Below are 11,355 nucleotides of genomic sequence, written 5' to 3'. Positions count from 1 at the left end.
AAGTCTCAGTGCCTCTTGCTTTCCTGATAACTAAAATTTAATATTTCAAGTTGGATCCTGAGCCCTCATACTGAATATATTTTAAAATCTAGTAACGTCTATGATGTAAATTTAGTCAAAACTACAGTAAACCCTCCATAGTGGACCACCTCCCTACATTAACCCCCTCCTTAAGTTGACCTAATTTTCACAAACCACACATACACCACATGCCTAGTTCCTTACGGTGACCCCCTCTGTATGTTGACCAGTACAGTCCCGTGGGTGGTCAACTCAAAGAGGTTCTACCACATAGTATATTTTTTAAATTTTACATGTTTCTCTTGCTTTACAAAAAAGAGACACATAGGGAGCTTACCAGAACTCAAGCTCTCTCAAAGGATAGGATTTCAGAAGTGACCAGCAGCTCTATCCATGCACATTCCTTAGCCGCCTCTGTTTATTTTCTGACAGGGCTCCAGTGCAGTGGTCAAGGGCGTGGCCCTCAAGTGCAGAGCACAGCTCCATCAACAGCTGCGTTACCTTAGCCAGATCCATGCCCGTCTCCATTTGCTCATCTGTATGATGGGGCTAAGGATGGCAGGTACGTCACAAGTTTGCTGGAGAAGTGTCTTTATGTCTTTATGTGATGACGTGGATGGAGCAAGAAAAGTGGCTGGTGTCGCTGTTGCCATTACTCTTTGTGATGTGTGGGAATCAGACACTGAGGTTAGTAGCATTATTCTGGTTTGGGGGCAATGCAAAACCACATATAATTTCTCTATTCCACAGAGGTAACTTCTGAAATAAAACAAACTCGGCATTTTTCTATTCATTTGAGCTAAGTGCTAATGGCACGAGGTGACCACGTTCCATGGTGGTTTAAATAGACACAATATAACTTAAATAATATTATGTAATATAAATTAAACTTTAGTAAGTTTCCAGTACTTTTTTTTTACAGCAGTTGTAAACACTTTCCTTTTAATAGTTCAGTGAGTGATTATATATAAGCTAAATTACCTTGCAAGCAATAGAAGAAGAATTAAGAATGTTGTCCCTATAGGGGAAAGTATCTATCTCTACCTACTAAAAAAAAAAAAACAGTAATAATTTTTGAATGATTTTAATTTTCAAGAAATGTATACCAGTCACCTGTGACAAGAACAGGAAATTACTAGGTCTTTATATGTCTTTTGAGTTGACAATATTGTGCTGATTGAAAATATTGGAATTGAACTTTGCTTAGATTTAGGTTGTTAGAATGAATTCAGTTTCATCTGGGTATTATCGAGTATGCAATCATCTTGCTTGTTTAAGGTGCTTAAATTATTATAATTTATTGTCATTCTTTTCTGTATCTGAGAACTTGGCTGCAGTTTTTTTAAATTCAGTTATTTATAAAGACTCATATTTATACCGATAGGCAGCTGAACCTGGTAAATAGATAATTTATTTTTTTTAGAAAAATTGGAGATACAAGTTCTTCTGACAAAATGTCATTAAAATCAGTAATCATCATAATTTATTGAGAGAAACAATTTCTTTTACTTACTGAAACAGTGGGACAACCCAACGTCTACAAAGTACACCCAACTTTCATCTGAAAGGCGGGTTTGATTATGACTCCACGAGAAGAAGGCTTGCTTGCTTTAGTTGTGTTCTGTAATTATTTACATGTTCTTCGGAAATAATTTGGTAATTTCGTGTCTTACAGTCAAACCGTACAACTGGGTGAAAAGTCCTGGTGAACAGCCGTCCCTAGAGACCCTAAAAAATAGGAAAAGCTCTACTATTTCAGCTACATTGCTTTTTGCGTATAAAAATATCTATTACAGGAGTCAACTACCACATGTAACAAATTGCATCGGTTTTAATTGAAAAAGATAGCTAAAAATTTTCTGTGGGTTATTGCAACAGTACAAGAATACAAGGTGCGTGTATTGATTAACAAAAACAATTGTAAAACAAATTTGGCAGCAAAAGCAGGGTACAAAACACCAGGGTTTCCCACTGCCTTTGCCTTATTTCAACATCGTACAGGGGAACACGCCACAGGTGACAAATGCTATAAAGTGTACGGTAGCGTTGGCTAATTTAATTTTAAACGTTTTCCCCCAACCTGTATTGCACAATGGGAAATACAGACGTGTGCGCTAAACGCTTCCTCTTTGCAGTGTCACAACCTGGTTGTCACGTAGTCGCCGTGCGTGACCGTGTCCGGGAGGCTCCCGTCGTAGTCTGTGCTGGAGTCCTCCTCCTTGGGGTGCTTCTCCTTGGGGATGATGGGGACAGTGTCCTCCACCACCACCTTCTCCGAGTCGAAGGAGCAGGCCCTGCGGGCCCCGGGCGCGTCCGCACAGCGCCCCCTGTGGTCGACCAGCACGCACTGCTCGCGCAGGCCGGGGAGGCCAGGGTCGCCCCGGGAGGCCAGCGCTCGCGACTCCAGGGGGCCCGCCGCCTGCTGACGGGCCACTTCCTCCGAAACAGAGAAGATCTGGTTTGCGTTCTGCTCGGCAGCGCTTTGTTTCGACCGTCTGTGAAATAATCCGAAGTTTTTGATCTCGGTCACGAAGTTGCCTTTCCTCGGCCGCTCCCTGGGCGGCTCCTGCGCCACCAGGGCGGAGCCGTTGCTTATGGTGTGTCTTTCGGCGGCAATGGCTGCAGACCGCGGGTGGATCAGAGTGGTCAGATCGAAGAGGCTGAAGTTCTTCTTCTTGTCCTTGCTGGGACCTTCGTCGTCGCTCCTTGCGTCCGGGTCTGCCGAGCTGGGGGGCTCCTCGGCGGCGTTTGCAGACTGGATGGTAGAAAGCTTGCTCCCTCTCAGCAGGCCCAGGACTTCAAAGCGGAAACTGGAAATGTCTTGCTTTAGCTCCTGAATGGAATTTGAAATGGCAAATTAAGTAGTGACTTAAACTAAGGGGACAACATTTTCTCATTTCGTAACAGCTGAGTGATTTTTTTTTTTTTTTTTTGCGGTATTTGGCTGGGGCCGGATTTGAACCCACCACCTCCGGTATGTGGGGCCGGTGCCCTACTCCTTAGCTACAGGCGCCACCCCATTTTCTCATTTCATATGTGGGTTAGAATTCTACTCCGCTGGGATTCTACTTAGAATTCCCATTTTAAACATTTGCCACTTGGCTTTACTTTGATGTCTGCTGATTTCCCTATTGGAATTTTACAGCCACAAGGATATTTCCGAAGGTTAATGGGAAAAGAAATAGGAAGCATTATCTTTTCCACCAGTGTGTGTAGTTGGGTACGTTGGGTTTCTTTGGGAATATAGTTTTAAGTACTTGCTGTAAGTATTCATCTCCCGGCTTCTCAGGAAGGTATTTTATAAGATTCTTTTGTCCAAAGGGATATCTAAAACAAAATACTTAAAGTGGAGTCTACTTAAGAGTGGTCAGTTAACTTTCAATTTCAATTTTAATTACCAGTTTATGTTCAATAAAGGTAACCCTTACCCCCACATCTGGGTCATCCTATGACTTGGTTCAGGTGAGATATTTCCTAGGTTCATCCTTTTCCTTGTTTTGTTGGGTAACTGAATCCCCACTCTTAACCTGACAGTGGCCTTCTTTGCGGCCTCCGTCCTGCAATGTTTTTGTCTCCTAAATGAATCATTTAACTTCCAAATTTAAATTTTGTGGCTGAATATCTTGACTCCCAATTTTTAATTTGTCCTTTTAGTTTTGCAATTTAACTGTCTTGTTACCTAACTGACGTCTACTTCATTCTTTTGCTCAAACTTGCTGCTTTTTATATCTATTAAAGGCCTCCTATACATTTTTAAAGAAATGTGTGGGGTTTTTTTTTCTATAAGATCTTAATGATTTGAATCATTATTTCAAAGTCTCTAAGTACTCATGCTAAATACCAAAAGCATTTTAAACACTTGATTCAAGCATATTGTATTTCATTGTACCTATTTCCTCTTACAGAATTTTAAAAAATCTCAAGGAAAAAGTTCCTAAGTATGGGGTGGCACCTGTGGCTCAAAGGGGTAGGTCGCTAGCCCCATATGGCGGAGGTGGTGGGTTCAAACCAAGCTCTAGCCAAAAATGGCAAAAAAAAAAAAAGTTCCTAAGTATGAGTTACAATTAAACTAAAACTTTAAATTCCCTGCTACCAAAGTGTAGGAGAATACACAGATGATTTTTGTAGTGTGATGGGTACTAAATGTCTTTGATTTAGAAATTAAGCTAAACGTTCCAAAATTAAAGCTCACTCTGTATTGTGTTCCTGGGATCCGTGAGTCAGAAGGTCATGAGGCACCAGGATTTTCTCTGTATGTTTGAAAATGATCTTGAGAAGAAATTTCACCACTTGCTATTTCTTGTTTGTTTTTATAATTCAACAGGTCTTAATTTTAAAATTACAAGGTGCAGGCTTCCTAGAACACTTGGCTGAGTTTCCATCGCTGATTTTTGTTTAAAAGGCTTATATGACATGAACTAGTGTTAATTTTGCAAACATCTCAAATTCGCATTAAGGATAAACTCTATAGGTAAAATGTTCAAGCAGAAATACAGCACACTGGAAGTCAGAAATGCACAAAATCATCCATTTCTGACTTTTAATGTGCTGTATTTGGTTCCACATTCTGTAGAATCTGCCTGTCATTACGATGACGAAGAAAAAAGTTACCTTAAAGTTCTCTTCGGTCAGGCCTTCTTCAGTTTTAGCATCTCTAATCATAGCAGCCACGTAGCGTTTCACCAGGTTCCTCATAACTTCCTGGGGCATTTTAGAACACAGTATTGATATTCAGTGCATCCACATGACTTATCTGCTGCGTCAGTCAGTTTTGAAGGGGGTCTTTATTTTATTTTAATGTACATATAAAGATAGAATATAAGGAGAACTTACTTGATATTGGTGATGTCTCCTCAAATTATCAGCAGCTCGCCTCTGAAAAGCAAGGGGACATTTTCTTTCTGGTTACATTGCTATATAGTCACTGTGAAAAATGTTTTAAATTAAGAATGTTTTTATTTTTTTTTCCCCAAAGTGAGAGTTTTACTAGTCGAGGAATAATGGCTGTAGAGTGATGCACATGAATCAAAAGAATGAGTGAAAAACATATAATAAGGTGTAAATATACAATCTATGTGATATTTAAAACATAGAATCAATTAACAATGATGGAGATGTTCTCATATGGGACAGACAGTGATGGAGAATTAATCATAGTTGATACACACCCCAAATCTCTTGAACTGATGCTAAGACATATCAAATATAAGCTATATTAAGCAAAAATGAGAAGTCTTTATAATGTCAACACAGCAACAGAAACCTCATTTGAACTCTTCAACATTAACTTCAATCACATGTACAGTGAGACGGGATTCTGGTTCTAGTTAGATGGCTGGATTGAGCAAAATAAACAATTAAATAAATAAGTAAAGGATTATTTTTTTTTTCTTTTTGCAGTTTTTGGCCGGGGCTAGGTTTGAACCCACCACCTCCAGTATATGGGGCTGACACCCTACTCCTTTGAGCCACAGGCATTGCTCAAGTAAAGGATTCTGTTCAAACATAGCATTTATTAACTTATCACTTAAAATAATAAATGTGAATCCCAGCTCACATTTTGAAGAAATCAGATGGTTTGGGAGCAGAGATGGGGCTAGCACAGAGCAGTGATTTTGGAGTGTAAAATGGAGAGAGAAGTTGTTTAATGATTTAAAGAAAGTCCATCATGAATTGAGTTAATAAATGACACAAAAATTATATAGTTGCAGATTTCACGAGTATTCTAAAAATATTAGGAAAAAGTATATAATCCCAATTTATCTATGTTGAATAAACATCAATCAGTATTGATTGGTAAAAAAGAAAATTGGCCAAAATAACCTAACATAAAGAATATGTCTATAATAAAGAAGTTAATTTGGTAAATTGTGAGAAATAAAAAGGGATAACTTATCTTTGGTTTAAGTAAGCTTTTGATCTCGTTCCTTAATAAATACTTAATCATAGGCTGATAAAATAGAATTTTGAAGAGCAGTGCAGGCATCACTGTAACATATTTTTTTTTTAGCAAATGTTTTTATTCTTTACAGAAGATAAATTCAAAATGAATAAAATTATTATTTTTTAATTTTTTAATTTTTTATTTTTTTTATTAAATCATAGCTGTGTACATTGATATAATCATGGGGCATCATTCACTAGCTTCACAGACCGTTTACCAAGTTTCACATATACCCTTGTAAGATGCACCGCTGGTGTAATCCCACCAATCCCCTTCCCTCTACCCACCTCCCCCCTCCCAAAAATTTGAAAGCAAGTCTTTTATTTTTTTTTTTTTTCACTTCAGAGAATTAGGAGCATTGTGTTTCCACTGTCTGTAGAATGAATTCATGATTAGTAGTGACTTGTAGGAACAGATGAGACTGATCATTCTAAATACTATTCACTTCTGCATAAGAAATAAATTAAAAAAAAATCACTATGGTTGAGGCTTAATTTTAAAAACTAGGAACTTTGAAACAATACGAAATTAGAGCCTCTTGAACAAAGTATAGCTGGGAAATTTTGTGACTGGGCCACCAGATGGAGATGTCTGACTCCTTTTGAGACACAGTTCAGCTGAAATCCAAGACTGAAAGAGCCGTGAGAGGAAAAATGATCCTCAGATCTCCTTAAATTTACTAGAAGTAAACAAAAATACTAAATTAAGCTGTACACCAATTTAAATATTATATAAGAGATATGTTTTCCATGATTTAAGTAGACAGAAACTCTAAATTTTATATAAAACAATTTATTCTACTTATTATTATTTTGGGGTGCTGTGCAATTTCACTATTCTGATTTAGAATCTTTCTAAAATCTAATAAAAATTGTTCTAGCAGAGAACAGTTACAAGTCCTGATTTAATTTCTTTAACAAAAACTAAGTATAACAGAACAGAACCAGCAAACCATGAATAATGAGAAAAAATTATTATGATACATTTTAGTATTAAGTGAGTGTAAACTGTTTCGCTTCACTAGACCTTACTCATACACCAAGTTCAAAATTTTAATACAAATTTAAAAAAGTCAAAGACCACATTTTAAACCATAATTCTGCTATGATTGCTTTCGGGTTTAAGGCTAAGTTGTCTTGCCAGCTGATCACTTTCCACATCTACATGGTACTACTACAAGACTAATTTTAGTCTTGTGAAATTATAACAGAAAACTGAACTTTAAAATCCCATCTATGAAAATAGGAATGGATGAAGTTAAACATCTTCCGAATATCAAGCCCAAAAATGAATGCAATGTGTCCAATCAAACAAACAGTAAATTCTGTAGCTCATATGTCCCTTGTCTATTTAATCTCTGCTTCTCTGGTGAGCACCAGAACTTAGGTTCTTGTTTCAGCGGCCATTACTAACATGCCTGCCTGTTTATACTTTCTTACTTTCTGGGATGTGGTACGTTACAACATTAAGAACACGGACCTAAAAATCACACCCAGGTGCAATAAGAAGTTCGCTAATCCTCGTTAGGGAGTTTATCTTCCTCAATTTTTAGTCTTCCGGTGAAGATAAAATCACAGAATAATTTTGAAGATTAAGTAAGAGCTTTAAGGCATCTGTTGTGAACTATTGTTAGCTCCTGTACTCTTTCCATTTTTTCCCCTTTTGATAAATGATTTAATACACTTTTTTTTTTTTTTTGCAGTTTTTGGCTGGGGCTGGATTTGAACCTACCACCTCTGGTATATGGGGCCAGCGCCCTACTCCTCTGAGCCACAGGCACCACCTGATTTAATACACTTTTAAAAATACTTGTACATAGTCTGGCACATTTTAGGATGACCTCTAAGAAACAAAAAGTCTGTGCCTAGATGTAGTCGTGTCTCTTGGTGTGATATTCATGGCATTTCATGCTGTGCAGAGAGCATTTCCTTCACTAAATCATTGAATGTCTTTACGCTTGGCAGTAGAGAACTTCAGAGGTAGGAAATTGGCAGGTAAATAATAGAGTGAGGGGCTGGGTCTGGTAAATTTGGACAGATGTGACACAAACTCCGTAGGCAGTCATTTTTTACGGAAACTTAAAAGTTCTTTTATGAAGATTTCTGCATGACATTAAATTTTTGCTATGACCCCGAATTCTCCTTTGTGAGTTTCTATATCATGTATCTTAGCTTACAGGGCCAATTTGACAGAATTTTATTGTGAATAGCAAATTTTTTTTTTTTTTTTTTTGTAGAGACAGAGTCTCACATACCACCCTCGGTAGAGTGCGTGGCATCACACAGCTCACAGCAACCTCTAACTCTTGGGCTTACGATTCCGAGCAGCTGGGACTACAGGCGCCCGCCACAACGCCCGGCTATTTTTTTGTTGCAATTTGGCCGGGGCTGGGTTTGAACCCGCCACCCTCGGCATATGGGGCCGGCGCCCTACTCACTGAGCCACAGGCAATGTGGCTACATGTACGTGGCAGTGGACTGTTAAGAAATCAGACATGAGTAAGACACTTTCGCCTTTACACAGCTTAGAGTTTCCAAGGTAAAATGCCAACGACATGAATGCCCACCCATGAAGGCAAAATACCATAGAAAACCCTGCTTGGGCTGTGAGAGAGCTATTTATGTATGAGAGGAAGAGGTATCTTGAGCTGAGGAAAGAATCCATTACAGTGTTCATCCAGGGAGCAAGGTATTAGATTGGCCATAAAGGAATTACAGGATTTTGACAGGCAGAGATGCACAGGGGTTCTGGAAGATTGGAATAGGGTGCCCACATATGCTGGGGGTAGAAAGCAAGCAAGGTGGGGACTTCCTGCAGTCTAACTGCATTGTCTCTGCCACTAGGGAAACAGGAATTTAATTTTTAATTAAAAAATTAAAATTTTTTAGGTGGAATCTCAGATGGCACCATGAATTCAGTGTTTACCAGGCACCTGGGGGTTTTGGCTAGTTGAGTGACAAGTGATGAAAGTTTAATTTCTGCAATAGTCACCTGGCAACAGCCGTCAGGGAGAGGCAAGTTTTCTAGCCTCTGACAGTGGCTGTCCATCCCTGGCCACCTTTGGCCTGCACTTGTCTATCTCGAATCTCTGCCCTCGTCCCCACATGGTGTTCTTCTTGTGTCTCTGCGTCTTCACATGGTCATGTTCATATATGGACCCTAGTCCAGCCTGACCTCATCTTAACTGCATTCCCTTCAATTCCCTGAAATGACCCTTTGCCCCAAACAAGGTTACATTTTAAAGTACAGGGAATTAGGACTTAGGTCTATCTTTTATGGAGGTGGGGACGAAATTTTCCCTATAATGTACATACTCTTCACCTTAAGGATAAGAATAATTTCTGGCCATTAGTGACACCCTTAGATAGTATATAATAGAACCACCATCGGTGATATCTGGGATGTTTGTAATCTTCCTTTGGGGATCAGCTGAGCTTCAAAGGGATTCATCATCATAAGAGAAGACACTGTATGTTATAATCATCACTGAAAATGACCAGTAATGTGTCAAGGAGAATTGACCAATCTGCATTTACGAAAGTAATATAATAAAGGCCATTTCATTAAAAAGTATTTAAGTGGCTAATGAGCATTTAGTTTTCTTTTAAGCCATTCACATGCTGACAAAAATAATCTGCAATGACTACATGTTCACTAATTGTATTAAAAGTAATAATTTAGGTAGAATTATTACAATGGAGATCTACGTTGGGATTAAGGAACTTATCAGTGAATGAGCTCACATTGACAATGTTACTAGGAAATTTCTGGAGCTGCATTTTGCAGTTATTTTTTGAAAAAATTAGATTGGTTGTCAGCTGAGTCTGGGACAGGAAAAATGCACCACATGATCAATCAAGGACCTTCTTTTCTTAACTGGATTTCAAGGAAAAATATTTTGGAAAATAAAGTAGACTTTAAGTTGATACTTTTTTTTGTACGTTTTATCCGAAGTCAAGAGACTGTGTAGAGTGTTCCTTAGCAAAGCTGCTTTCAAGGCAGGAGTGAAGAGCAAACCTGTGTGTCACGTTAACATGGCTCAGAGTTCACAGGTTCCTCCTGATTTGTTAGGGTAAGACACTGGCAGTATTTAGATCACAGAACTAGTGAAAAGGAAAAAGACAACTAGTGAGGAAGCTCTGGTGCTGCAAGGAACGCCAGGATTTCAATAGAAGTGTCAGGTCCCTTTAGAGCAAGGAGGGTTTTGTGGCTGCAAAAGAGAGGGCTCTGGGGAGTTGGCTGTCACAGTTCCTCACTATGTCTCTCCAATTCTCTCCACGTCCACTGTGTGGAACGTTGGGCTCACTTCATGTGGCTGGTTCCTGGCAATTTCCACTCCGGTCTTTGTCGATCACTGATTTTAAGCCCATAAATTATACCTTTTAGTCTTTGCTTTGTTCAGTGAATCCCTTAAGGGATGCAGCTCGCTGTGTGCTTCTCCTTTACAAAAAGTAAAAATACAAGAGAGGGTTCCAGGATGTGATTCCTTTTCAAAAAATTAGAGTCTGGCTCCGTTATAAATGAAGCTACAACTTGTTTCCTACAAACACACTTTTTTTATCCTTACAGCATGCCTCTACATATTGTTCTTCATAAACATACTTTCTAAACATATAAAATTAAGTCACGCGAAATGTCTGAACGTTGTATTGTCAAATCAAATATTCAGGACCTCACTCTTGAAATATAACAAATGTCAAGCAATTAATTCTTGTACATCCTGACACTGCCAGCAAATAAGTCTTAAAGCAATAACTTAAGGATCCAGAGACAGTCATGGATGAATACTGTGTTAAGAAAAATAAAACTCTCAAAACACTGCCCCCCCCAACTCTTTATGCAAAAGGGAAGGTCAACCCTAGAGGCAGAGTCACCCAACACCCACTTCCAAATGAATGGCTGTTACTAGTATTAGGAGTCTGCCAGATCCTCCAGGAAAGGTAAAAGGCCTTCAGCCTCTACAAAGCACTGTCCCCACAGATCACTTATAAGGAAATTTCATGCTGGCCTCCTCAGACCAGCACATGCAAATTGCAGCTATGAGTATGCAGGCTAAGCCTAGCTCCCCAAACTAAATTTTGTTCAGGCCTGGCACTCTGGGAGGCCAAGGTGGGAGGGTTCCTTGAGCTCAGGAGTTTGAGATCAGCCTGAGAAAGATTGAGACCCATCTCTACAAAAAACAGAAAATATTTAGCTGGGCATTGTGGTGAATGTCCGTAGTCCTAGCTACTTAGGAGGCTGAGGCCGTAGGACTGCTTGGACCTAGGAGTTTGAGGTTGCTGTGAGAGAGGCTGATGCCATGACACTTTAGCTTGGGGGACTGAATGAGACACTGTCTCAAAAAAAGAAAAGAATTTTGTTCAATTCCACAGTAATAAATGTTGAATACA

At 39.0% G+C, this 11,355-nt stretch overlaps 1 protein-coding gene across 2 annotated transcripts in view; it reads right to left on the bottom strand.

Moving 5' to 3' along the window:
* Positions 1–1,909: 1,909 nt before the first annotated feature.
* Positions 1,910–11,355, bottom strand: part of TRPC4 (transient receptor potential cation channel subfamily C member 4) — a 250,889-nt gene continuing 241,443 nt past the window's right edge. For both annotated transcript variants that reach the window (XM_053563930.1, XM_053563931.1), the window contains 3 exons: positions 4,855–4,896; positions 4,633–4,722; positions 1,910–2,854 (listed from right to left, as the gene is read on the bottom strand). In XM_053563930.1, the coding sequence (XP_053419905.1) occupies positions 2,159–2,854; positions 4,633–4,722; positions 4,855–4,896 (828 nt within the window). In that variant the 3' untranslated portion in view covers positions 1,910–2,158. The remainder of the gene's footprint in view (positions 2,855–4,632; positions 4,723–4,854; positions 4,897–11,355) is intronic.

Source organism: Nycticebus coucang, chromosome 15 (assembly GCF_027406575.1).
Source record: "Nycticebus coucang isolate mNycCou1 chromosome 15, mNycCou1.pri, whole genome shotgun sequence".
Classification (NCBI taxonomy): domain Eukaryota; kingdom Metazoa; phylum Chordata; class Mammalia; order Primates; family Lorisidae; genus Nycticebus; species Nycticebus coucang.
The sequence above is the reverse complement of the archived record's forward strand: the minus strand, read 5'-3'. Positions and strand labels throughout refer to the sequence as shown.